This window comes from Carcharodon carcharias, chromosome 3 (assembly GCF_017639515.1).
Source record: "Carcharodon carcharias isolate sCarCar2 chromosome 3, sCarCar2.pri, whole genome shotgun sequence".
Taxonomy (NCBI): domain Eukaryota; kingdom Metazoa; phylum Chordata; class Chondrichthyes; order Lamniformes; family Lamnidae; genus Carcharodon; species Carcharodon carcharias.
In genome coordinates this window covers 5939902-5967213 of record NC_054469.1, presented here as the reverse complement: position 1 = coordinate 5967213, position 27312 = coordinate 5939902, and the positions used below count along the sequence as shown (strand labels likewise).

General features: G+C 48.7%; 1 protein-coding gene across 2 annotated transcripts in view; it reads right to left on the bottom strand.

The window, feature by feature from the left end:
* Positions 1–27312, bottom strand: part of shrprbck1r (sharpin and rbck1 related) — a 74371-nt gene that overhangs the window by 22019 nt on the left and 25040 nt on the right. For both annotated transcript variants that reach the window (XM_041184763.1, XM_041184764.1), the window contains exons 9-11: positions 5933–6093; positions 3574–3685; positions 1583–1762 (exon numbers count right to left, since the gene is read on the bottom strand). In XM_041184763.1, coding sequence (XP_041040697.1) covers positions 1583–1762; positions 3574–3685; positions 5933–6093 — 453 coding nt within the window. The remainder of the gene's footprint in view (positions 1–1582; positions 1763–3573; positions 3686–5932; positions 6094–27312) is intronic.

Genomic DNA, 27312 nt, shown 5'->3' with positions numbered 1-27312 from the left:
TTAATATCCCACCCAGTCTAATCCCACTCTCCCCCTCACTCCCCACACCCTTTAATATCCCACCCAGTCTAATCCCACCCTCCCCCCACCCTTTAATAACTCACCCAGTCTAATCCCATTCTCCCCCTCACTCCCCCGACCCTTTAATATCCTACACAGTCTGATCCCACTCTCCTCCTCACTCCCCGCACCCTTTAATATCACACCCAGTCTAATCCCCCTCACTCCCCGCAACATTTAATATTATAAGGAAAAATCATGGAATCTTTTACGTCCACTTGAGAGGGCAGATGGGGTCTCAGTTTAATATCTCATCCAATGGACGGCACCTACGACAGTGCAGCACTCCCTCAGTACTGACCTTCCGACAGTGCAGCACTCCCTCAGTACTGACCCTCTGACAGTGCAGCACTCCCTCAGTACTGACCTTCCGACAGTGCAGCGCTCCCTCAGTACTGGCCCTCTGACAGTGCAGCACTCCCTCAGTACTGACCCTCCGATAGTGCAGCACTCCCCCAGTACTGACACTCTGACAGTGCGGCACTACCCTACTAGTGACCCTCCGACATTGCAGCACTCCCTCAGTACTGGCCCTCTGACAGTGCAGCACTCCCTCAGTACTGACCCTCCGATAGTGCAGCACTCCCCCAGTACTGACACTCTGACAGTGCAGGGCTACCTCAGTATGACCCTCCAACAGTGCAGCACTCCCTCAGTACTGACACTCTGACAGTGCAGGGCTACCTCAGTATGACCCTCCGACAGTGCAGCACTCCCTCAGTACTGACCACCTCCACCTTTGGAGGCACTGTGCTTTGAGTTTAATGGTACTCTAGGTGAGTTTAATGGTGTGTTTAGTGGTGCTCTAGGTGAGTTTAATGGTGTGTTTAGTGGTGCTCTAGGTGAGTTTAATGGTGTGTTTAGTGGTGCTCTCAGTCAATTTAATGGTGTGTTTAGTGGTGCTCTCAGTGAGTTTAATGGTGTGTTTAGTGGTGCTCTCGGTGAGTTTAATGGTGTGTTTAGTGGTGCTCTCGGTGAGTTTAATGGTGTGTTTAGTGGTGCTCCAGGTGAGTTTAATGGTGTGTTTAGTGGTGCTCTCGGTGAGTTTAATGGTGTGTTTAGTGGTGCTCTCGGTGAGTTTAATGGTGTGTTTAGTGGTGCTCTAGGTGAGTTTAATGGTGTGTTTAGTGGTGCTCTCGGTGAGTTTAATGGTGTGTTTAGTGGCGCTCTAGGTGAGTTTAATGGTGTGTTTAGTGGTGCTCTAGGTGAATTTAATGGTGTGTTTAGTGGTGCTCTAGGTGAGTTTAATGGTGTGTTTAGTGTGCTCTCGGTGAGTTTAATGGTGTGTTTAGTGGTGCTCTAGGTGAATTTAATGGTGTGTTTAGTGGTGCTCCAGGTGAGTTTAATGGTGTGTTTAGTGGTGCTCTCGGTGAGTTTAATGGTGTGTTTAGTGGTGCTCTCGGTGAGTTTAATGGTGTGTTTAGTGGTGCTCTCAGTGAGTTTAATGGTGTGTTTAGTGGTGCTCTCGGTGAGTTTAATGGTGTGTTTAGTGGTGCTCTAGGCTGTCCCTGTTGAGCATCACCTTGCAGAGCAGGCAGTTGAGCTTTAAGCAGATTGGGCAGCGGAATTCATTGACCATGTCCTCGTAGATACACCAGCCCCTGCAGTCCGCTGTTTTGCAGTGGTAACTGTTTTCACTGCTGCTCTCTGCGACACTCATACCGCGATCCAGGAATTTATCATAGTCTTCAAGCGAAACCAGCTGAGAAACACAAATCCAAGAGTAAAGTTTAGAACAGTGATGCCCAGTGTCCTAACCAGCACCCTTCATCTTGCTGACCTACACTGATTCCTGCTTAGGCAAGGCCTCGATTTTTAAGTGTTTATCCTTGTGTTCAGATCCCTCCATGGCCTCGCCCCACCCCTCCCCATCTCTGTAATCTCCTCCAGGGCCACAGCCCTCCCAGGTCTCTGTGCTCCTCTAATTCTGGCCTCTCGCAGCACATCCCTGACATTAATCATTCCACCACTGACAGCCGTGACTTCAGCTGTTTGGGGCCCAAGCTCTGGAGTTCACTCCCTAAACCTCTCTGTCTGACTCTCTATCCCTCTCTCCTTCTTTAACAAGCTCCTGAACATCTACTTCCTTTGGTCATCTGTCCTAATATCTCCTTTTGTGGTTCGATGTTGAATTCTATCTGAAAATGCTCCAGTGAAACACCTTGGGAAATTTCGCTGCTTTATAGGTGCTACATAAATGCAAGTTGGTGACTAAGCTTGTTTAGTTATTGATACCACAAAGTTAATCAACAATCATGTTGATGATTAATGTAGGTCCCGGGTAATGGCTGTCCCACGTTGAGTTGACTAGTTGTTTCTTGAACTCCAGACAACATGAGATTCCTCAGCATTCTGATCACTATTCTGGTGGGGGCTCTAATCCTGGGATCTGGTACCTCACTCAGGTAGCAATCACATTGAGTGTTGGGAGGGGGGCTTTTTAACTACAGGTGGCATCACAGCCTGAGTTCCCAGCTATCATCACTTGATGACCACACTCTGAAGCTGGTGGACTCTGGTTGGGTGTAGAGGGACGGTCGGAAATGCTGGAAGATTTGCCTCCACCACCCAGTCTAGCTGCTGCATTGGCCGCCATCATTAACCTGCCTCTTCCTGACACAGAGATCTCATGGAGCACCAGATGGCGATGGGACACTCAGAAGGTAAGGAAGTAGCATAAAGCAATAGGAGCAGGAAGCAGCCGTTCAGCCCTTCCAGCCTGTCAACCCTGCTCTGCCATTCAATTAGATCATTGCTGACTGAAACTCAACTCCATTTCCAGCATTTACTCAATATCTCTTCAGACTCTTCTCCAATGAAAATCTATCCCTTCCAGACTGAGGGATAGACCCCCCAACTTCCACAGCCTTTCGGAAGAGATAGTTCCACATTCACGATCCTTTTTGTGTGAGGAAGTGCTTCCTGACATCATCCCTGAACAGCCTGGCTCTCATTTTAAAGTTCTGTCCCCTTGTTCTGGACTTTCCCCACCACAGGAAATAGCTTCTCTCTATCGACCTGAGCAAATCCTTTCATCATCTTCAACACCTCAATTAGATCACCTGGGGCTGAGATCTGAGGTGAATGGACCTATTGTGCAGAGAAGTAAAATGAGACAGGAAAAAAATGACGGAGAAAGTGACGGGAAAGAAATGGAACTTGCAGTACCAGAGTCACTCAACACTTGGATCCCCTCCCCCTCCCCACGGTCACTCAACACTTGGATCCCCTCCCCCTCCCCCTCCCCGCGGTCACTCAACACTTGGATCCCCTCCCCCTCCCCGCGGTCACTCAACATTTGGATTCCCTCCCCCTCCCCGTGGTCATTCACCACTCGGACCCCCTCTCCCTCCCTGTGGTCACTCACTGTCTGAACACCTGCCCGTCCCTGTGGTCACTCACTGCTCTGACCCCTCTCCACGGTGACTCACCACTCGGAACCCCTCCCTCTCCCTGTGGACAATCACCGCTCAGACCCCCTCCCTTTCCCTCCAAGTTCCAGAGGTCACTCACCGCTCGGACTTCTCGTTCCTGGAGTTTACTATTGCAGGCGTAGCTTTCATCCCGAAATGGACAGGGCACTTGTGGTTCAGTACAGCTCCTAATCAGCTGTTTCAGACATTCACTGCAGACAGTACAAGGAATAGTGATCCACCTTCTGTACAATCTTTATTTATCCCTCACCCCCTGCCCCACCAAAATGATGGAGGCCATTCAGCCCATCTTAGATCACCTATCCACACTGGCCCATCGAAGCTTCAAGTTGGTTCTTAGTTCAACCCTGAGTTCCATGATTCACCAATCTATCCACAGGTTTATTTCTAACTGTTAATCACTCTCTCTGACAGCTCTGACTCCCATCAATCTACATTTCCCTTTCTGATTCTTTTCTCAATTATCATGAATTTGTTTCCTTTTGGGACAGTTTCTCTTCATTTACTCTATCAAAAACCCTCAGTATTTTGAATAACATTCATAATTTTGGATATCTCTATTAAATCTCCTCTTAACCTTCTCAGTCCCAGCTTCTCCGATCTATCTCTGTAACTGCAGTCTCTAATCCCTGGAACCCAGTCTCGTGAATCTTTTCTGCACCCTCTCTAATGCCTTCACAGGCTTCCTAAAGTGCAGTGCTCAGAACTGGATGCAGTACTCCAGCTGAGGCTCAACTGGTGTTTTATAATGGCTCATCACAACTTCCTTGCTTTTGTACTCTAAATCCACGGATCCCGTATATTCATTTAACAGCCTTTTCAAATTGGTCCTGCCGCCTTCAAAGGTTTGTATATATAAATTTCCAGGTCTCTTGAATTATCATCACTAAATCAAGTTGTCTGGTCAATATCACATTACTGTTAGGGGGATTTTACTGGGTGTGAATTGGCTGCTACATTTCCTGCATTACGACAGCATAGCTGGGTCTTTGAGACCTCAGGGAAATGACCGTCCCTGCCCTGCCCAGGCCCAAGTAAGGGTCTCAATAGCAAAACCATTGAACTGTCGACGGTGATGGTGGAAGAGCTCGAACCTTGAGGGACAACAGCTGCTTACAGGTGGAGGACCCTTCAGGAAGAGGATTTGTGTTTCCTTTTAGCACATGTGAAGGAGGCAAAGGGAAACTACCTCATTGCATTCTTTTCCCTAGTCATATTGCTCACTGAAATTGAAAATGGGAGGCTCTTAAGAACAAACTGAAGAGGGAAACGCAGGACTGCATGGTGTGGAGACAGATTACCATAACAACAGTGACACCACTTTAAAAATACTTCATTGGTTGTTAAGCAGTTTGGGGCATCCTAAGGTCATGAAAGGTGCTATAGAAATGCAAGATTTATTTTTCACGTATCAGGATCCTTGTTAGAGTACAGTTCTATGACAGCTGGTACCTGGCTGCTATATTACCCATGTGGCCAGTCTTTAAATATGAGGTCTAAATAAGTCAATAAGCTATTTGACCATGGGAGATTCACAGAGGCGTGCAATCTGATCTTCACCAGCTGCCTATGTACCTGCTGAATAGTGATCAGGTGGAGGGACGCTAGCTGATTTTCAGCCCGCTAACTAACCCAGAGTCTAAAGGATTAATCAGAGGCTTCACTTCTCCCAGTGCAGTTAAACCAGAGACCCTTTGAATGACTCTGTGCCTCTCCAGGCAATGCCTTCAAACAGCAGTGGACTTACACAGCACATACTGAACCAGTAAACGTATGAACATACGAATTCGGAGTAGGGCACTCAGCCTCTTGAGCCTAAACCAGAGGGCCAGAGCAGTAATCCAGAGAATGGGAGTTCAAATCTTAGCATGGCAGTTTGAGAATTTCAAAATAATCTGGGAATCAGAAGCTGATCTGGGTAGAAGTGACCACAAAACTGTTGGATTTCCATCAAAACCCAACAAGGTTCAGTAATGTCCTTTAGGGAAGGAAAGCTGTGGGCCTTACCCAGTCAGGGCTTCTACATGACTCCAGTCCCACAGTAATGTGGGTGGACTCTTAACAGAATTGGCCTGGCAACCCATGAGGTTAGACTGAACCTGCGGTGTCTCTAGAAAGCTGAGCATTCCCTTCTCAGGAATGGGTAATAATTGCCAGCCTTTCCTGTGGCACTCACATCCCGAGGATGGATTGGGAACGTAGGAACTGGAATTGGACATTTAGGCCCTTGGGGGCCTGTTCCACCATTCAATGAGATCACGGCTGGTCTGTGACCGAACTCCATACAGCAGCGCGCGAACAACAATATCATCAGAAGTGACTGAGAGAGGGGAAATAAAGTGCAGAAACAGAAAATAAAATTAGAAATGCCGACAATTATGCAGCAGCATCTGAAGAGACAGGAGGGTTTGTGGGGTGTACTCTTACTGTTCTCTCACCTGCAGAAGGAGTGCAGGCAGTCTCGCAGCACAACCCCCTCCCCTGGCTTCACATCCAACAGGCAGATGCGACATTCGATGGGCTCACGGTTGAGCACGAGGTGCTGGCCATCAAGCTGCAGGAGGTTCTGGTAATTCTGTAGACGCTTTTCCTCCAACTCCTGAAGCAACAAAGGAAAAATACAAACCAACAATGTCACAGGCAGCTACGCCTCCTTGCAGATTATATTAGGGGACTCAGCTAGCCCGTGCTTACAAAACCCAAAATGTCTACTGTTAGATGTGATTCCCCAATTGGGCAGCACTTGCTGAACAATCCTGAGTGTGCTAATACATTGACCAACCAATTAAAGATAATCAGTCGAGCTCATATTGTGGCTCAGTTACGCTAGCTAGAGGAGACGTACATTCATGTGCAGGGACATGTTCTCTGCAAACAAAAGGAATCTGTTCAAACCTTGAGCCTTTTTTGAATTACCTGGGAGCTTGGGGAGCCTACAGTTCCTTGTTGCTTTTTCCATGGCAACGCTTTGGCCAATCAGTGTTGCCGGCCAATCAGTACCCCTTTCTCCTGTAGTAAAAATTGTTGTGATTGTTTGAAATTTGGCATTTTTGCACTTGTCCTGATGCATGTAAGACAAAAAGCTTCAGCAACATGTATCTCTTTTCAGCAATATTACTGGATTTGTAATCCAGAGGCCCAGGCTAATGATTTTGGGACACGAGTTTAAATCTCATCATGGCAGCCTGGGGAATTTAAATTTATGTCATTAAGTAAATTTGGAATTAAAAGCTATTCTCAATAATGGTGACCATGAAGCTACTGGATTAGTATAAAAATTGATCCGATTCACTAATGTCCTTTAGGGAAGGAATTCTGCCCTCCTTATCTAGTCTGGTCTACATGTGACTCCAGATACACAGCAATGACCCTTAACTATCCTGTGAAATGACCTAGCAAGACCTAGTATTTAAGGAGGTAGCTAACCACCCCCTTAGCAGGGCAGTTAGGGATGCATTTAACCAGTCAAGCCCACACCCTGTGAGTAAATAAATTTTAAAAATCCCCAACTGTCTCGAAAGCCATTCTCAGCTCTTCTTTCAAGAAAGTACAGAGGGAACTGCAGAGGAGAACAGGGATTTTTTTTGTTATTCATTCACGGAATGTGGGTGTCGCTGGCTGGGCCCAGCATTTATTGCCCACACCTAGTTGCCCTTGAGAAGGTGCTGGTGAGCTGCTTTCTTGAGCCGCTGCACTCCATATGGTGTAGGTACACCCACAGTGCTGTTAGGGAGGGAGTTCCAGGATTTTGACCCAGTGACAGTGAAGGAACGGCAATATATTTCCAAGTCGGGATGGTGAGTGACTCAGAGAGGAACTTCCAGATGGTGGTGTTCCCATCTATCTGCTGCCCTTGTCCTTCTAGACGGTAGTGGTCGTGGATTTGGAAGGTGCTGTCTAAGGAGCCTTGGTGAGTTACTGCAATGCAAATTGTAGATGGTACACACTGCTGCTACTGTGCGTCGGTGGTGGAGGAAGTGAATAATTGTGGATGTGGTTCCAATCAAGCAGGGCTGCTTTGTCCTGGATGGTGTCAAGCCTCTTGAGTGTTCTGGGAGCGGCACTCATCCAGGCAAGTGGGGAGTATTCCATCACACTCCCGACGTTTGCCTTGTAGATGGTGGACAGGCTTTGGGGAGGCAGGAGGTGAGCTACTTGTCACATGATTCCCAGCCTCTGACCTGCTCCTGTAGCCACAGTATTTATATGGCTAGTCCAGTTCAGTTTCTGCTCAATGGTAACCCCCAGGATGTTGATAGTGGGGGATTCATGGTGGGATAATGCCATTGAATGTCAAGGGGCGATGGTTAGATTCTCTCTTGTTGGAAATGGTCATTGCCTGGCACATGTATAGCGCGAATGTTATTTGCCACTTGTCAGCCCAAGCCTGGATATTGTCCAGGTCTTGCTGCATTTGGAAACGGATGCTTCAGTATCTGAGGAGTCGTGAATGGTGCTGAACCTTGTACAATCATCAGTGAACATCCCCACTTCTGACCTTATGAAGGAAGGAAGGTCATTGATGAAGCAGCTGAAGATGGTTGGTATGACTCCAACCAGTGGCGAGTTTTCCCCCTGATTCCCATTGACTCCAGTTTTGCTAGGGCTCCTTGATGCCACACTCGGTCAAATGCTGCCTTGACATCAACGGCAGTCACTCTCACCTCACCTCTGGACTTCAGCTCTTTTGTCCGTTTTTGAACCAAGGCTGTAATGAGGTCAGCAGCTGAGTGACCCTGGCAGAACCCAAACTGGGTGTCAGTGAGCAGGTTATTGTTAAGCAAGTGTCGCTTGATAACACTGTTGATCACCCCTTCCATTACTTTACTGATGATGGAGAGTAGACTGATGGGGTGGTAATTGGCCGGGTTGGATTTGTCCTGCTTTTTGTGTACAGGACATACCTGGGCAACTTTCCACATAGCCGGGTAGGCGCCAGTGTTGTAGCTGTACTGGAGCAGCTTGGCTAGGGGTGCGGCACAAGTCCTCAGTACTATTGCCGGATTATTGCCAGGGCCCATAGACTTAGCAGTATCCAGTGCCTTCAGCTGTTTCTTGATTTCATGTGGAGTGAATCGAATTGGCTGAAGACTGGCATCTGTGATGCTGGGGACCTCCGAAGGATACAGGTCCTGCTCATGGTAGAATAGAGACAGTAAAGCAAGGAAAAGCAAGGGTAAGCCGTCTCCTTGAACCACATGTGTGCCTTTTTTCCCTAAACACAGCTGAATGGCTTGCTAGGCCACTTCAGTGGGCAGTTAAGAGTCAACCACATTGCAGTGGGACTGCAGTCATATGTGGGCCAGACAGGTGAGGATGGCAGATTTCCCTCCCTAAAGGACACTAGTGAACCAGATGGAATTTTCATGATAATCCGACAGCTCCATGGTTACCGTTATGGAGACAATCTTTTTATTTGCATAGTTTAATTAAGTAGAATTGCACAACATACAGCACAGAAACTGACAATTCAGCTAAACTAGTCTACTGGTGTTTATACTCAAGATGGGTCCCCCCCACTCCAGCATACTCATAGAATCAGAGTCAGTTATGGCACAGGAAGAGCCCATTTGGCCCATTGAGACCATGCCAGCTCCCTACAGATCCAACCAGCCCATCCCACTGCGCCCGCCACCCCCCACCCCCCCACCCCCCCACCACCTCCTCCCCCCCACTTCCCCTCCCCACACCGCTTGTTGCCCGAAGGTTTATTTCCTTCAAGAGCTCATCCCATTTCCTTCTGAAATCCTGGATTGTTTTCCACTTCCACCACCCTGGTAGGCAGCCAGTTCCAGGTCATCACCACTCACTGTGTAAACTAGTTCTTTCCCATATTCCTCCCTACATCTCCCGCCCAAGACCTCAAATCGGTGCCCCACAGTCTTTGTATCATCAGCTGAGGGGAACAGTTTTCCGCATCTACCTTATCTAAACCTGTCAAAATCTCGTACACCTCTGTCAAATTCCCCCTCAATCTCCTCTGCTCCAAGCAGAACAACCCCAGCTTTTGCACCCTATCCCTGTAACTAACATTCACCACCGCCAACCCATCACCATCACCACCACTACAACCAAACCATCCCTGGAATCATTCTGATAAACCTACAAATCTCCTCTGCGCACTCTTAAGCACTTTCAAATCTTTCCTGAAGTGTGATGACTGTATCTGATCTCACCTCAGCCTTTCAGCTTAGGACCGAGGTGAGGAGGAAGGTTTTTGTTCAGAGGGCCGTGAACCTATGGAATTCTCTACCCCAAGGGGCTGTGGAGGCTCAGTCACGGAGTCTGTCTGATTTCAACTCATTTCCTCTGAATTATCAATGCAGTAACAGAAAACAAAGGAAGGAGAAAGAGCCAAGGCCTTTTACTCTTTGAGGGAATGTAAGTGTCGTCAGCAAGGCCAGCATTTATTGCCCATCCCTACTTGCCCTTGAACTGAGTGGCTCTTTACAGCCCCGCCCTGCTCAAAGTCTCGATCTTTACAGCCCTGTCTGCTCACTGGAATCTCTCTCTTTACAGCCCCGCTCTGCTCACTGAAGTCTCTCTCTTTACAGCCCCGCTCTGCTCACTGAAGTCTCTCTCTTTACAGCCCTGTCTGCTCACTGGAGTCTCTCTCTTTACAGCCCTGTCTGCTCACTGGAATCTCTCTCTTTACAGGCCTGTCTGCTCACTGGAGTCTCTCTCTTTACAGCCCTGTCTGCTCACTGAAATCTCTCTTTACAGCCCCGCTCTGCTCACTGGAATCTCTCTCTTTACAGCCCCGCTCTGCTCACTGAAGTCTCTCTCTTTACAGCCCTGTCTGCTCACTGGTCTCTCTCTTTACAGCCCTGTCTGCTCACTGGAATCTTTCTCTTTACAGCCCCGCTCTGCTCACTGAAGTACCTCTCTTTACAGCCCTGTCTGCTCACTAGAGTCTCTCTCTTTACAGCCCTGTCTGCTCATTGGAACCTCTCTCTTTACAGCCCCGCTCTGCTCACTGAAGTCTCTCTCTTTACAGCCCTGTCTGCTCACTGGAGTCTCTCTCTTTACAGCCCTGTCTGCTCACTGGAATCTTGCTCTTTACAGCCCCGCTCTGCTCACTGAAGTTTCTCTCTTTACAGCCCTGTCTGCTCACTGGAGTCTCTCTCTTTACAGCCCTGTCTGCTCACTGGAATCTTGCTCTTTACAGTCCCGCTCTGCTCACTAAAGTCTCTCTCTTTACAGCCCTGTCTGCTCACTGGAATCTTGCTCTTTACAGAGATAAAAACAAAAAAACTGCGGATGCTGGAAATCCAAAACAAAAACAGAATTACCTGGAAAAACTCAGCAGGTCTGGCAGCATCGGCGGAGAAGGAAAGAGTTGATGTTTCAAGTCCTCATGACCCTTCGACAGAACTTGAGTTCGAGTCCAAGAAAGAGTTGAAATATAAGCTGGTTTAAGGTGTGTGTGTGGGGGGCGGAGAGATAGAGAGAGAGGTGGAGGGGGGGGTGTGGTTGTATGGACAAACAAGCAGTGATAGAAGCAGATCATCAAAAGATGTCAACGACAATAGTACAACAGAACACATAGGTGTTAAAGTTAAAGTTGGTGATATTATCTAAACGAATGTGCTAATTAAGAATGGATGGTAGGGCACTCAAGGTATAGCTCCAGTGGGGGTGTTTTTTTTTATAATGGAAATAGGTGGGAAAAGGAAAATCTTTATAATTTATTGGAAAAAAAAGGAAGGGGGAAACAGAAAGGGGGTGGGGATGGGGGAGGGAGCTCACGACCTAAAGTTGTTGAATTCAATATTCAGTCTGGAAGGCTGTAAAGTGCCTAGTCGGAAGATGAGGTGTTGTTCCTCCAGTTTGCGTTGGGCTTCACTGGAACAATGCAGCAAGCCAAGGACAGACATGTGGGCAAGAGAGCAGGGTGGAGTGTTAAAATGGCAAGCGACAGGGAGGTTTGGGTCATTCTTGCGGACAGACCGCAGGTGTTCTGTAAAGCGGTCGCCCAGTTTACGTTTGGTCTCTCCAATGTAGAGGAGACCACATTGGGAGCAACGAATGCAGTAGACTAAGTTGGGGGAAATGCAAGTGAAATGCTGCTTCACTTGAAAGGAGTGTTTGGGTCCTTGGACGGTGAGGAGAGAGGAAGTGAAGGGGCAGGTGTTGCATCTTTTGCGTGGGCATGGGGTGTTGCCATAGGAGGGGGTTGAGGAGTAGGGGGTGATGGAGGAGTGGACCAGGGTGTCCCAGAGGGAGCGATCCCTACGGAATGCCGATAAGGGGGGTGAAGGGAAGATGTGTTTGGTGGTGGCATCATGCTGGAGTTGGCGGAAATGGCAGAGGATGATCCTTTGAATGTGGAGGCTGGTGGGGTGATAAGTGAGGACAAGGGGGACCCTATCATGTTTCTGGGAGGGAGGAGAAGGCGTGAGGGCGGATGTGCGGGAGATGGTCCGGACACGGTTGAGGGCCCTGTCAACGACCGTGGGTGGAAAACCTCGGTTAAGGAAGAAGGAGGACATGTCAGAGGAACTGTTTTAGAAGGTAGCATCATCGGAACAGATGCGACGGAGGCGAAGGAACTGAGAGAATGGGATGGAGTCCTTACAGGATGCGGGTTGTGAGGAGCTGTAGTCGAGATAGCTGTGGGAGTCGGTGGGTTTGTAATGGATATTGGTGGACAGTCTATCACCAGAGATTGAGACAGAGAGGTCAAGGAAGGGAAGGGAAGTGTCAGAGATGGACCACGTGAAAATGATGGAGGGGTGCAGATTGGAAGCAAAATTAATAAATTTTTCCAAGTCCCGACGAGAACATGAAGCGGCACCGAAGCAATCATCGATGTACCGGAGAAAGAGTTGTGGAAGGGAGCCGGAGTAGGACTGCAACAAGGAATGTTCCACATACCCCATAAAGAGACAGTCATAGCTGGGGCCCATGCGGGTACCCATAGCCACACCTTTTATTTGGAGGAAGTGAGAGGAGTTGAAGGAGAAATTGTTCAGCGTGAGAACAAGTTCAGCCAGACGGAGGAGAGTAGTGGTGGATGGGGATTGTTCGGGCCTCTGTTCGAGGAAGAAGCTAAGGGCCCTCAGACCATCCTGGTGGGGGATGGAGGTGTAGAGGGATTGGACGTCCATGGTGAAGAGGAAGCGGTTGGGGCCAGGGAACTGGAAATTGTTGATGTGACGTAATGTGTCAGAGGAATCACGGATGTAGGTGGGAAGGGACTGGACAAGGGGAGAGAGAAGGGTGTCAAGATAATGAGAAATGAGTTCTGTGGGGCAGGAGCAAGCTGAGACGATCGGTCTACCGGGGCAGTTCTGTTTGTGGATTTTGTCAAACAGAACTGCCCCGGTAGACCAATCATCTCAGCTTGCTCCTGCCCCACAGAACTCATTTCTCGTTATCTTGACTCCCTTCTCTCTCCCCTTGTCCAGTCCCTTCCCACCTACATCCGTGATTCCTCTGACACCTTAAGTCACATCAACAATTTCCAGTTCCCTGGCCCCCACCGCTTCCTCTTCACCATGGACGTCCAATCCCTCTACACCTCCATCCCCCACCAGGATGGTCTGAGGGCCCTTAGCTTCTTCCTCGAACAGAGGCCCGAACAATCCCCATCCACCACTACTCTCCTCCGTCTGGCTGAACTTGTTCTCACGCTGAACAATTTCTCCTTCAACTCCTCTCACTTCCTCCAAATAAAAGGTGTGGCTATGGGTACCCGCATGGGCCCCAGCTATGACTGTCTCTTTATGGGGTATGTGGAACATTCCTTGTTGCAGTCCTGCTCCGGCCCCCTTCCACAACTCTTTCTCCGGTACATCGATGATTACTTCGGTGCCGCTTCATGCTCTCGTCGGGACTTGGAAAAATTTATTAATTTTGCTTCCAATCTCCACCCCTCCATCATTTTCACGTTGTCCGTCTCTGACACTTCCCTTCCTTGACCTCTCTGTCTCAATCTCTGGTGATAGACTGTCCACCAATATCCATTACAAACCCACCGACTCCCACAGCTATCTCGACTACAGCTCCTCACACCCCGCTTCCTGTAAGGACTCCATCCCATTCTCTCAGTTCCTTCGCCTCCGTCGCATCTGTTCCGATGATGCTACCTTCTAAAACAGTTCCTCTGACATGTCCTCCTTCTTCCCTAACCGAGGTTTTCCACCCACGGTCGTTGACAGGGCCCTCAACCGTGTCCGGACCATCTCCCGCACATCCACCCTCACGCCTTCTCCTCCCTCCCAGAAACATGATAGGGTCCCCCTTGTCCTCACTTATCACCCCACCAGCCTCCGCATTCAAAGGATCATCCTCCGCCATTTCCGCCAACTCCAGCATGATGCCACCACCAAACACATCTTCCCTTCACCCCCCTTATCGGCATTCCGTAGGGATCGCTCCCTCTGGGACACCCTGGTCCATTCCTCTATCACCCCCTACTCCTCAACCCCCTCCTATGGCACCACCCCATGCCCACGCAAAAGATGCAACACCTGCCCCTTCACTTCCTCTCTCCTCACCGTCCAAGGACCCAAACACTCCTTTCAAGTGAAGCAGCATTTCACTTGCATTTCCCCCAACTTAGTCTACTGCATTCGTTGCTCCCAATGTGGTCTCCTCTACATTGGAGAGACCAAACGTAAACTGGGCGACCGCTTTACAGAACACCTGCGGTCTGTCCGCAAGAATGACCCAAACCTCCCTGTCGCTTGCCATTTTAACACTCCACCCTGCTCTCTTGCCCACATGTCTGTCCTTGGCTTGCTGCATTGTTCCAGTGAAGCCCAACGCAAACTGGAGGAACAACACCTCATCTTCCGACTAGGCACTTTACAGCCTTCCAGACTGAATATTGAATTCAACAACTTTAGGTCGTGAGCTCCCTCCCCCATCCCCACCCCCTTTCTGTTTCCCCCTTCCTTTTTTTTCCAATAAATTATAAAGATTTTCCTTTTCCCACCTATTTCCATTATAAAAAAAAACACCCCCACTGGAGCTATACCTTGAGTGCCCTACCGTCCATTCTTAATTAGCACATTCGTTTAGATAATATCACCAACTTTAATACCTATGTGTTCTTTTGTTCTGTTGTTTGTGACATCTTTTGATGATCTGCTTCTATCACTGCTTGTTTGTCCATACAACCACACCCCCCCCTCCACCCTCTCCCTCTCTATCTCTCCGCCCCCCACACACACACCTTAAACCAGCTTATATTTCAACTCTTTCTTGGACTCGAACTCAAGTTCTGTCGAAGGGTCATGAGGACTCGAAACGTCAACTCTTTTCTTCTCCGCCGAAGCTGCCAGACCTGCTGAGTTTTTCCAGGTAATTCTGTTTTTGTCTTGCTCTTTACAGTCCCGCTCTGCGCACTGAAGTCTCTCTCTTTACAGCCCTGTCTGATCACTGGAATCTCGCTCTTTACAGTCCCGCTCTGCTCACTGGAATCTCACTCTTTACAGCCCCGCTCTGCTCACTGAAGTCTCTCTCTTTACAGCCCTGTCTGCTCACTGGAGTCTCTCTCTTTACAGCCCTGTCTACTCACTGGAATCTTTCTCTTTACAGCCCCGCTCTGCTCACTGAAGTCTCTCTCTTTACAGCCCTGTCTGCTCACTGGAGTCTCTCTCTTTACAGCCCTGTCTGCTCACTGGAATCTTGCTCTTTACAGCCCCGCTCTGCTCACTGAAGTCTCTCTCTTTACAGCCCTGTCTGCTCACTGGAGTCTCTCTCTTTACAGCCCTGTCTGCTCACTGGAATCTTGCTCTTTACAGTCCCGCTCTGCTCACTAAAGTCTCTCTCTTTACAGCCCTGTCTGCTCACTGGAATCTTGCTCTTTACAGTCCCGCTCTGCTCACTGGAATCTCACTCTTTACAGTCCCGCTCTGCTCACTGGAATCTCGCTCTTTACAGCCCTGTCTGCTCACTGGAATCTCACTCTTTACAGTCCCCCTCTGCTTACTGGAATCTTGCTCTTTACAGTCCCGCTCTGCTCACTGGAGTCTCTCTCTTTACAGCCCTGTCTGCTCACTGGAATCTCGCTCTTTACAGTCCCGCTCTGCTCACTGGAATCTCTCTCTTTACAGCCCTGTCTGCTCACTGGAATCTCACTCTTTACAGTCCCGCTCTGCTCACTGGAGTCTCTCTCTTTACAGCCCTGTCTGCTCACTGGAATCTTGCTCTTTACAACCCTGTCTGCTCATTGGAATCTCTCTCTTTACAGTCCTGTCTGCTCACTGGAATCTTGCTCTTTACAGCCCTGTCTGCTCACTGGAATCTTGCTCTTTACAGCCCTGTCTGCTCACTGGAATCTTGCTCTTTACAGCCCTGTCTGCTCACTGGAATCTTGCTCTTTACAGCCCTGTCTGCTCACTGGAATCTTGCCCTGTCTGCTCACTGGAATCTCTCTCTTTACAGTCCCGCTCTGCTCACTGAAGTCTCTCTTTTTACAGCCCTGTCTGCTCACTGAAGTCTCTCTCTTTACAGCCCTGTCTGCTCACTGGAGTCTCTCTCTTTACAGCCCCGCTCTGCTCATTGGAGTCTCTCTCTTTACAGCCCTCTCTGCTCACTGAAGTCTGCCTCTTTACAGCCCTGTCTGCTCACTGGAGTCTCTCTCTACAGCCCCGCTCTGCTCACTGGAATCTTGCTCTTTATAGCCCTGTCTGCTCACTGAAGTCTCTCTCTTTACAGCTCTGTCTGCTCACTGAGGTCTCTCTCTTTACAGCCCTGTCTGCTCACTGAAGTCTCTCTCTTTACAGCCCCGCTCTGCTCACTGGAATCTCGCTCTTTACAGCCCTGTCTGCTCACTGAAGTCTCTCTCTTTACAGCCCCGCTCTGCTCACTGGAATCTTGCTCTTTACAGCCCTGTCTGCTCACTGGAGTCTCTCTCTTTACAGCCCTGTCTGCTCACTGGAATCTCTCTCTTTACAGCCCCGCTCTGCTCACTGAAGTCTCTCTCTTTACAGCCATGCTCTGCTCACTGAAGTCTCTCTCTTTACAGCCCCTCTCTGCTCACTGGAGTCTCTCTCTTTACAGCCCTGTCTGCTCACTGGAATCTCTCTCTTTACAGCCCTGTCTGCTCACTGGCATCTCTCTCTTTACAGCCCCGCTCTGCTCACTGAAGTCTCTCTCTTTACAGCCCCGCTCTGCTCACTGAAGTCTCTCTCTTTACAGCCCCGCTCTGCTCACTGAAGTCTCTCTCTTTACAGCCCAACTCTGCTCACTTGAGTCTCACTCTTTTCAGCCCCCAGGCCAAACTTTAAATTTCAAACAATGCTTGGCAGTTAACTGTTAGTCATCATCACTGGTGCATTCTCCACAGCAATGCCTTTACCAATCAGAGTCCACTTTCCAACCAATCAGCACTCTTCTCATACAGTACAAATTGTTGTTTCCCCCTTATGTTGGTATTCTTGCTAAGTGTCCTGATGAGTGAAAGATGAAAAGTTTCAACAAGTCTCTTTTTTCAGCAAGACTCAAGTTCTGGACTGCCAAACCGCTATTTGTACAAAGTTATTGAAGAAACAGAGAAATGGATTTGGATGATATTTTATAACCAAAGTAAAACAGGGTACATCAAGATCATTGCAGATCAGTTGAACAGCCGTGAGCATGTAATGATCTGACTCAGGGTTAGAAGGATTGGAAGATAAGGCAGAACCCCAGTAGACATGTCCACAGAGTGCTGCTGCACTGGCACTTCCCAGGCACTTAATAGATTCAATATATCTTTACAGTCCCTTTAGATATAAAAATATGCTCCACAGAAGGATGACTTTCTATAGCAACTTTCACATCCTCAGGACAACTCAGGAGTGCTTTACAGCCAATGAAGTACTTTTAAAGTGTAGACACTGTTAGAATGTAGGAAACTCAGTAGCCAATTTGCACACAGTAAACTCCCACAACAGCAATGTGATAATGACTCAGATAATCTGTTTTAGTGACACCGATTGAGGTGCTCCCTTGCTACTGACCCTCCGATATCATGGCGCTCCCTCACTACTGACCCTCCGATAGTGTTGCGCTCCCTTGCTACTGACCCTCAGATAGCGAGGCGTTCCCTTGCTACTGATCCTCCAATAGCGTAGTGCTCCCTCACTACTGGCCCTCTGACAGCGCAGTGCTCCCTCACTACTGACCCTCCGACAACGCAGTGCTCCCTCACTACAGACCCTCCGACAATGTGGCGCTCCTCTGCTACTGACCCTCCGACAGCGCAGTGCTCCTTTGCTACTGGCCCTCTGACAGCGCAGTGTTCCCTCGATACTGACCCTCCGACAGCAGGTCACTCCCTCAGTACTGACCCTCCGACAGCGCGGCGTTCCCTTTGAACTGACCCTCCGACTGCAAGGCACTCCCTCGCCACTGACCCTCTGACAGTGCGACGCTCCCTTGCTCCTGACCCTCTGATAGCGTGGCCCTCCCTTGCTACTGACCCTCCGATAGCGTGGCGATCCCTCGCTAATGACTCTCCGACAGCGCAGTGCTCCCTTGCTACTGACCCTCCAATAGCGTGGCGATCCCTTGCTACTGACCCTCCGACAGTGCAGTGCTCCCTCGCTACTGACCCTCCGATAGCGCGGTGCTCCCTTGCTACTGACCCTCCGACAGCGTGGCGCTCCCTCGCTACTGACCCTCTGACAGTGCAAAGCTCCCTTGCTACTGGCCCTCTGACAGCGCAGCGTTCCCTCAGTATTGACCCTCCGACAGCATGTCACCCCCTCGCCACTGACCCTCCGACAGCACCGCGCCCCCTCGCCACTGACCCTCCGACAGCACCGCGCCCCCTCGCCACTGACCCTCCGACAGCACCGCGCCCCCTCGCCACTGACCCTCCGACAGCACCGCGCCCCCTCGCCACTGACCCTCCGACAGCACCGCGCCCCCTCGCCACTGACCCTCCGACAGCACCGCGCCCCCTCGCCAATGACCCTCCGACAGCACCGCGCCCCCTCGCCACTGACCCTCCGACAGCACTGCGCCCCGCCACTGACCCTCCGACAGCACCGCGCCCCCTCGCCACTGACCCTCCGACAGCACCGCGCCCCCTTGCCACTGACCCTTCGACAGCACCGTGCCCCCTCGCCACTGACCCTCTGACAGCACCGCGCCCCCTCACCACTGACCCTCCGACAGCACCGCGCCCCCTCGCCACTGACCTTCCGACAGCGCAGTGCTCCCTCGCCACTGAACCTCTGACAGTGCAGTGCTCCCTCGCCACTGACCCTCTGACAGCACGGCGCCCCCTCACCACTGACCCTCCGACAGCACGGCGCCCCCTCGCCACTGACCCTCCGACAGCACGGCGCCCCCTCGCCACTGACCCTCTGACAGCACCGCGCCCCCTCGCCACTGACCCTCCGACAGTGAAGTGCTCCCTCGCCACTGGCCCTCCGAAAGCGCAGCTCTCACACAGCATTCCTACAGACCATTGACCAGGGTTTAGAACGATTCCCGAGCGAAAGTGTGACAATGCTCTGACAGTCCAGGGACCAGGAATGCATTTTGCTTTGAAATGAAAACAATAATTGCACTCTATCTACTGAGACAAGTGTTTTGATTTTAATTTGTTTTCAAAAAGAAATAACAAAATAGTCCTTGCTTAGTTATACATTCAACAGCCATGACTTTACAACCGGAAAGTGAACCTTTCAGACGTTTAAAATCAGCCACAATCATATAATAAAACATAGCAGCTATGAGAGTGCAGGCGCACTCCAAAATCAGGTACGAGTATCATGTCTTTTGCTGTGTCTACATCTCATGAATAATTTCACAAGCTCTGTGACAGTACACAGTGTAGTCTTGGTCACCTATCAGATGCCCTATGTTCAGCCCTGCATAGCTGCTGGGTATGCAGACAGCTGGGTCCTTGTACTGTGTTCTCAAAGGAGGGTTTTGGGAGCATGTGGGGGCGAAGAGAGAGCTTCAGCATCTTGGTATCTGTGCTGGTGGGAAGCTCCGAGATGGATCTCCTCCCCACCACCGCCCCCCTGACGCAGCCTCCGATGGACAGGTGAGAGAACAGGAGTCAGTCAGAGAGTGGCAGCTTGAGATTCTCTGCCAGGACCAGTCTGAGTGCGTTGCATGTGGGTTAGCATTCTTCTCTTCTTCCTTTTTCCTGTGATTCAAAAAAAAGAAGGGAGAGACGAATGAATCTGCTCGACCTGACGTTGGAAAGCAACATGCTTCATGTAAAAGTGTTGACAGCTTCCAGAGTTGAGGTCAACTCTCTCAACATGTTAACATTGAGTGGGTCTGTTCATCGGGTCAGCACATTTGAGCTTCTCAGTTTAAATCCTGGTGGATACAGAATGCCTGTATGGGCAAGTTCATATATATCCAGTTATTGATACCAATCCTGCAATGGCCAGATGTGGGGCTTCAAATGTGAGACTTCAAATGTGACTGGGAATTAGTGAACTTGTGTGGAATGTCCAGAGTGTAATGTCACACCGTACACACAAAACCTGCTGGCCATATGGTACCCTTACTGGTCTCTCATAATTGAACCTACAGATGCACTCTGAAACTCCATGGAAACTTCAGTCTAGTCTTGCTGAGGCCAGAGTAAACAGTCTGGATGAAGCGCTTGTAACCTCCTGAAGGAGTGGCTGGGTTTGAGAGTATAATTGCTATCTATATGTCTCATATACACTGTATGTAAGAAGTTGTGTTTTATTATCGCATTGACTTGATTTAATGAAGATTATTAACCAGATGTTTTCATATTTCTCAAAATAATAATATCCTATAAAACTCCATTCAAGGGCAATTGGGACATAAGACAATTGCCTCTATAGATTCAACAATGCCTTGAATGTAACCACGCACCAGCTCATTGTCCACGTGCACTGTATTTCAGCTCTGTCTGTTCCGAGATTCTGCTTCCCTACAGCTTCCAGTACGCTGACCGTCCGACCATCTCCAGCTGGATGGCCTAAAGTGCGAACGCAGACAGCGAGGGCACAGTCACTCTGTATCTGCCAAGCCCAGCCTTGCTGGCATCCACAACCCAAAACACATTTAGCGACTTGTGTTCCAGCAGATCACTGCACAGCAATACAATACGCTGGAAGGCAAACCCACCCACCCACCTCACCAAAGTAAGTGTGACAGCATCCACCATACACACAGCCCACCCACACCCCCCACCCGCCCCCCCCAATCGCCCCACCCCCATAGCCCCCTTCCCAAGACCCAGGGTCGATGAGGCTCGTGGGAACATAGAAAATTTACAGCCCCTGAATTTTATACATCTCAATGAAATCTCCCCTCAGCCTCTTCTGATGCAAAGAAAACAATCCCAGCCTTTCCAAATATTCCTCATCGCTAAAATTCTCCATTCCTGGCAAGATCCTCGTAAATCTCATCTATAAACTTAGTGTGATCACATCCTCTTTGCAATGCAGTGACCAGCACTGTACATGGTCCTCTAGCTGTGGTCTAGCTAGGTTTTTTTATACAGTTCTAGCATAACGTCCCTGTTCTTATACTCTAGACCTCGGTTAATAAGGTGAAGTAACCCATATACCTTCTTAACCACCTTATCTATTTGTCCAACGACCTTCAGGGGCCTGTGGGCATGTTCTCCAAAGCCCTCTGTTCCTCAACACTTCTCACTATTCTCTCACATATTGTTTATTCCCTAGTCTTGTTTCCCCAAACCAAATACATTAATTACAATTCTTCATTAACTCCATTTCTCACTGTTCTGCCCACTTGACCAGTCCATTGGCATCTTCCTGCAGTTTACAGCAATCCTCCTCACTATCAATCACACAGCCATTTTCTGCATCATCTACAACCTTCTTAATCATACTCCCTACATTTAAGTCTAAGTCATTGATATATACCACAAAGTGCAAGGGACCCAGTACTGAGGGGATTCATTGATTAGGGGAACAGAAAAACGTTTCTGTGGCCGTTGACGTAACTCCAGGATGGTATGTTGCCTCCTTGGTGCTAGGGTGAAGGATGTCACAGGGTGGCTGCAGGACATTCTTCTGGGGGAGGATGATCAGCCAGAAGTCGTGGTCCACATTGGTACCAATGACTTAGATGGGAAGGGGGATGTGGTCCTGCAATCAGAATTTAGGGAGCTAGGTAGAAAATTAGCAAGCAGGACCTCAAATGTAGTAATCGCTGGATTACTCCCAGTGCCACATGCCAGTGAGGACAGAAATAGAAGGATAAGGCAGATGAATGTGTGGTTGGAAAGATGGTGCAGGAGGGAGCATCTTAGATTTCTGGGGCACTGGGACTGGCTCTGGGGGAGATAGCACCTGTACAAGCCGGATGGGTTGCACCTGAACAGAGCTGGGACTGAGTTCCTTGTGAGATGTTTTGCTAGTGCTGTTGGGAGGACTTTAAACTAATTCCACAGGGTTGTGGGAACCAAGAGGAAATATCAGAGAGGAATACCAGGGTGCACAAAATACAGGGAGGGACAGATAGCACTAGTATAGAGAATAGTAATTTAATAGGTGAAGTAGGGGTGAGGGAGAAAGTAACAAAATCTAAATCCAGGTTACTATGCATGTATGTGAATGCACATAAGAAGTAAGATTGGGGAGTTACAGGCGCAGATTACCATGTGGAAATACGATGTTGTGGCGATAACAGAGACCTGACTCAAGAAGGGCAGAGCTGGGTGTTAAATATTTCTGGGTACAAGGTGTTCTGGAAGGATAGGAAAGGAAGAAAAGGGGGAGGGGTGGCAGTATTGGTTAAGGAGAGCATTGCAGTGCTCGAGCAAGAGGATGTCCCAGGGGGTTCAAGGACAGAATCTATTTGGCCAGAGTAAGGAACAAAAAGGGGCAATTACTATAGACTGCCAACAGGTGAGAAGGACGTAGAATAACAATCTGCAGGGAAATTTCAGAGGGATGCAAGCATCATAGAGTAGTTATAATGGGTGACTTTAATTAGCCAAATGTAGACTGGGACAGTGGTGGTGTAAACGGAGAGGAGGAAAAGTTCCTAGATTATGTTCAGGAGAATTTTCTACAGCAGTATGTGTCCAATCCAACAAGAAAAGATGCACTGTTGGGCCTAGTACTTGGAAATGAGGTGGGCCAATTTGATCAAGTGTCTGTGGGGGAACATTTAAAAGACAGTGATCATTGTATTGTACGTTTTAGGATGATGATAGAAAAGGACGAAAGGCAATCCAGAGTAAGAATAATTAACTGGACAAGGAACTGACCTGGGGCAAGAATGGAGCTGGGCCACATAGACTGGAACGAAAGATTAGCGGGAAAAACTGTAGCTGAACAATGGGCTGCCTTCAAAAAAGAATTGGTTCAGGCAGAGTCAAGGTATATTCCATCGAAAGGGAAAGCTAGGGTAAACATATCCAGAGCTCCCTGGATGAAAAAGGACATTGAAATTAAGATAAAGAAGAAAAAGTGTGCTTATGACAGGTGTCAGGTAGAAAATACAACTGAAAACCAAGAGGAATACAGAAAGTTCAGAAGGGAGGTGGAAAAGCATATTAGGAAGCAAAGAGGGATTATGAGAAAAGACTGGCAGCCAACATAAAGTGGAATCCTAAAGTCTTCTATAGGCATATAGATAGTAAAAGGGTGGTAAAAGGAGGAGTAGGGCTGATTAGGGACCAAAAAGGGAATTTACACATGGATGAAGGGGCCACAGCTGAGGTATTAAATGAATACTTTGCATCCATCTTTACCAAGGAGGTAGATACTACCCAGGCCATGGTAACAGACGAGGAAACTGTCACTAGAAGGGTGCAAAATTGATAAGGAGGAAGTGTTGAATAGACTGTCGGTACTTAAAGTTGACAAGGCACTGGGACCAGATGAGATGCATCCAAGGATACTGAAGGAAGTGAGAGCAGAAATTGCAGGGGCACTGGCCATGATCCTTCAGCCTTCCCTAAACTCAGGGGTGGTGCCAGTGGACTGGAGAATTGCAAACATTACGCCCTTGTTCAAAAAAGGTTGAAAGGATAAGCCCAGCAATTACAGACCAGTCAGTTTAACTTCAGTGGTGGGCAAGATTCCAGAAACAATTATTTGGGACAGAATTAGTAGTCACATGGAAAAAAATGGTTTGATAGGGAACAGCCAGCATGGATTTCTAAAGGGGAAGTTGTGTTTAACTAATTTGCTGGAGTTCTTTGAAGAGATGACAGAAAAGGTCGATGAGGGTAATGCTGATGAAGCATACATGAACTTTCAAAAGGCATTTGACATAGTGCCTCACAACAGATTTGTGAGGAAAGTTCTTGCTCATGGAATAAAAGGGACATTAGCAACATGGATACAAAATTGGCTGAAAAATAGGAAGCAGAGAGTAATGGTCAATGGATATTTTTCGGGCTGGAGGAAGGTTTGTAGTGGAGTTCCCCGGGGTCGGTATTGAGACCCTTGCTTTTCCTGATATATATTAACGATCTAAATCTTGGTGTGCAGGAGACAATTTCAAAGCTTGCGGATGATATGAAGCTTGGAAGTATTGCGAACTGTGAGGGCGACGGTGTGGAACTTCAAGGGGACATAGACAAGTGGGCATACAGGTGGCAGATGAAGTTCAATGCGGAGAGGTGTGGGGTGATGCATTTTGGTAGGAAGAACATGGGCAGACAGTATAAAATATGGGATGAAATTTTGAAGGGGGTGCAGGAGCAGAAAGACCTGGGTGTATATGTGCATAGATCATTGAAGGTGGCAGGACAGGTGGAGAGCACAGTTAAAGTATGTAGTATCCTGGGCTTTATTAATATGGTCATGGAGTACAAGTGTAGGGAGGTTATGATGAATTTATACAAGACACTCGTTGGACCTCAGCTGGAGTACTGTGCACAGTTCTGGCGCCACGCCTCCTCAAAAAACTCAAATTTGTCAGACATGACCTTCCCTTAACAAATTCACACTAACTTTTTGTTTTATTCATTCAATGGGATGTGGGCTTCGCTGGCTGGGTCAGCATTTATAGTCCATCCCTGGTTGCCCTTGAGAAGGTGGTGAGCTGCCTTCTTGAACCGCTGCAGTCCATGTGGTGTAGGTACACCCACAGTGCTGTTAGGGAGGGAGTTCCAGGATTTTTACCCAGTGACAGTGAAGGAACGGCAATATATTTCCAAGTCAGGATGGTGAGTGACTTGGAGGGGAATTTGCAGGTGGTGGTATTCCCTTCTCTCTGCTACCCTCGTCCTTCTAGATGGTAGTGGCCGTGTGTTTGGAAGGTGCTGTCGAAGGAGCCTTGGTGAATTCCTGCAGTGCATCTTGTAGATGCTACACACTACTGTCACTGTGCGTCAGTGGTGGAGGGAGTGAATGTTTGTGGATCAAAGCCGATTGTGCCAATCAAGCCAGCTGCTTTGTTCTGGATGGTGTCAAGCTTCTTGAGTGTTGTGGGACCTGCACTCATCCAGGCAAGTGTGCTTAATTAATCTGTACTAATTTTTAATTAATCTGTATCTTTTTAAATGATGATTCATCCTGCCCCAAGAATTTTTTCCAATAGTTTGCTCAAGGATGACTGGTTTGTAATTATTCTATCGGTTCCTCCCATTTTAAACAACGGTACAACAACAGCAGTCGTCCAGACCACTGGACCACGCCAGTCGCCAGACAGGATTGGAAAATGATGGTTAGAGTCTCCAATTTTCCTTCCCTTGTTTCACTCAGGCCTTGAGATTTATCCATTTTCAAAGTTGTTTACTCCTTAACGATCCTTTCCTCACTACTTTTATACCACAAAGGGAGGCGATGGTGTAGTGGTATTGTCACTGGACTAGTGATCTAGAGACCCAGGGTTAGTGATCTAGAGACCCAGGGTTAGTGATCTAGAGAACCAGGGTAATGCTCTGGGAATGGTGGAATTTGAATTAAATTAAAAATCTGGAGTTAAAAGTCTAATGATGATCATGAAACCATTGTCGATTGTTATAAAAACCTATCTGGTTAGGGAAGGAAATCTGTTGCCCAGGCCTTGACTCCAGACCCACAGCAATGTGCTTGACTCTTAAATGCCGTCTCAATTGTAACAAACCGTTACAAAGTCACAAAAAAGAAATGAAACCGGACAGACCACCCAGCATCGACCTAGGCACCGGAAATGACAACAGCAATCTCAGCCCTGTTGACCCTGCAAAGTCCTCCTTACTAACATCTGGGCTGGTGACAAAATTGGGAGATCTGTTTCACAGACCAGTCAAGTCTGACATAGTCATCCTCACGGAATCATCATACCTTACAGATAATGTCACAGACACCACAATCACCATTCCTGGGTATGTCCTGTCCCACCGGCAGGACAGACCCAGGAGAGGTGACGGCACAGTGGTATACAGTCAGGGGGGAGTTGCCCTGGGAGTCCTCAACATCGACTCCAGGCCCCATGAAGTCTCATGGTATCAGGACAAACATGGGCGAGGAAACCTCCTGCTGATTACCATATACCGCCCCTCCCTCAGCTGATGAATCAGTGCTCCTCCTTGCTGAACGCCACTTGGAGGAAGCACTGAGGGTGGCAAGGGCGCAGAATGTACTCTGGGTGGGGGACTTCGATGTCCCACCACCAAGAGTGGCTCAGTAGCACCACTACAGACTGAGCTAGCCGAATCCTAAAGGACATAGCTACTAGACTGGGTCTGCGGCAAGTGGTGATGGAACCAACAAGAGGGAAAAACATACTTGACCTCATCCTCACCAACCTGCCTGCCGCAGCTGCATCTGTCCATGACAGTATCATTAGGAATGACTACCACACAGTTGTTGTGGAGACAAAGTCCTGGCTTCACACTGAATATAACCTCCATCGTGTTGTGTGCCTCTACCACCGTGCTAAATGGGATGGATTTCGAACAGATCTAGCAACTCAATACTGGGCATCCATGAGGTGCTGTGGGCCATCAGCAGCAGAATTGTACTCGAACACAATCTGCAACCCCATGGCTGACCATTACCACCAAGCCAGGGGATCAACCCTGGTTCAATGAAGAGTGCAGGAGGGCTTGTCAGGAGCAGCACCAGGCATACCTAAAAATGAGGTATCAACCTGGTGAAGCTATAACACAGGACTACTTGCATGCCAAACAGCATAAGCAGCAAGTGATAGACAGAGCTAACCAACGGATCAGATCTAAACTCTGCAGTCCTGCCACATCCAGTCGTGAATGGTGGTGGACAATTGAACAACTCACTGGAGGAGGAGGCTCCACAAATATCCCCATCCTCAATAATGGAAGAGCCCAGCACATCAGTGCAAAAGACAAGGCTGAAGCATTTGCTTTAATCTTCAGCCAGAAGTGCTGAGTGGATGATCCATCTCAGCCTCCTCCGGGGGACCCCAGCATCACAGTTGGCAATTCACCCCACATGATGTCAAGAAATGGCTGAACGCACTGGATACAGCAAAGGCTATGGGCCCTGACAATATTTAGGCAATAGTACTGAAGACTTGTGCTCCAGAACTTGCCAAACTGTTCCAGTACAGCTACAACACTGCCATTTACTCGGCTATGTGGAAAATTGTCCAGGTATGTCCTGTACACAAAAAGCAGGACAAATCCAACCCGGCCAATTACCGCCCATCAGTCTACTCTCCATCATCAGTAAAGTAATGGAGGGGATCATCAACAGTGCTATCAAGCGGCACTTGCTTATCAATAACCTGCTCACTGATGCCCAGTTTGGGTTCTGCCAGGGCCAATCAGCTCCTGACCTCATTACAGCCTTGGTTCAAACATGGACAAAAGAGCTGAACTCCTGAGGTAAGGTGAGGGTGACTGTCCTTGACATCAAGGCAGCATTTGACCGAGTGTGTTATCAAGGAGCCCGAGCAAAACTGGAGTCAATGGGAATCA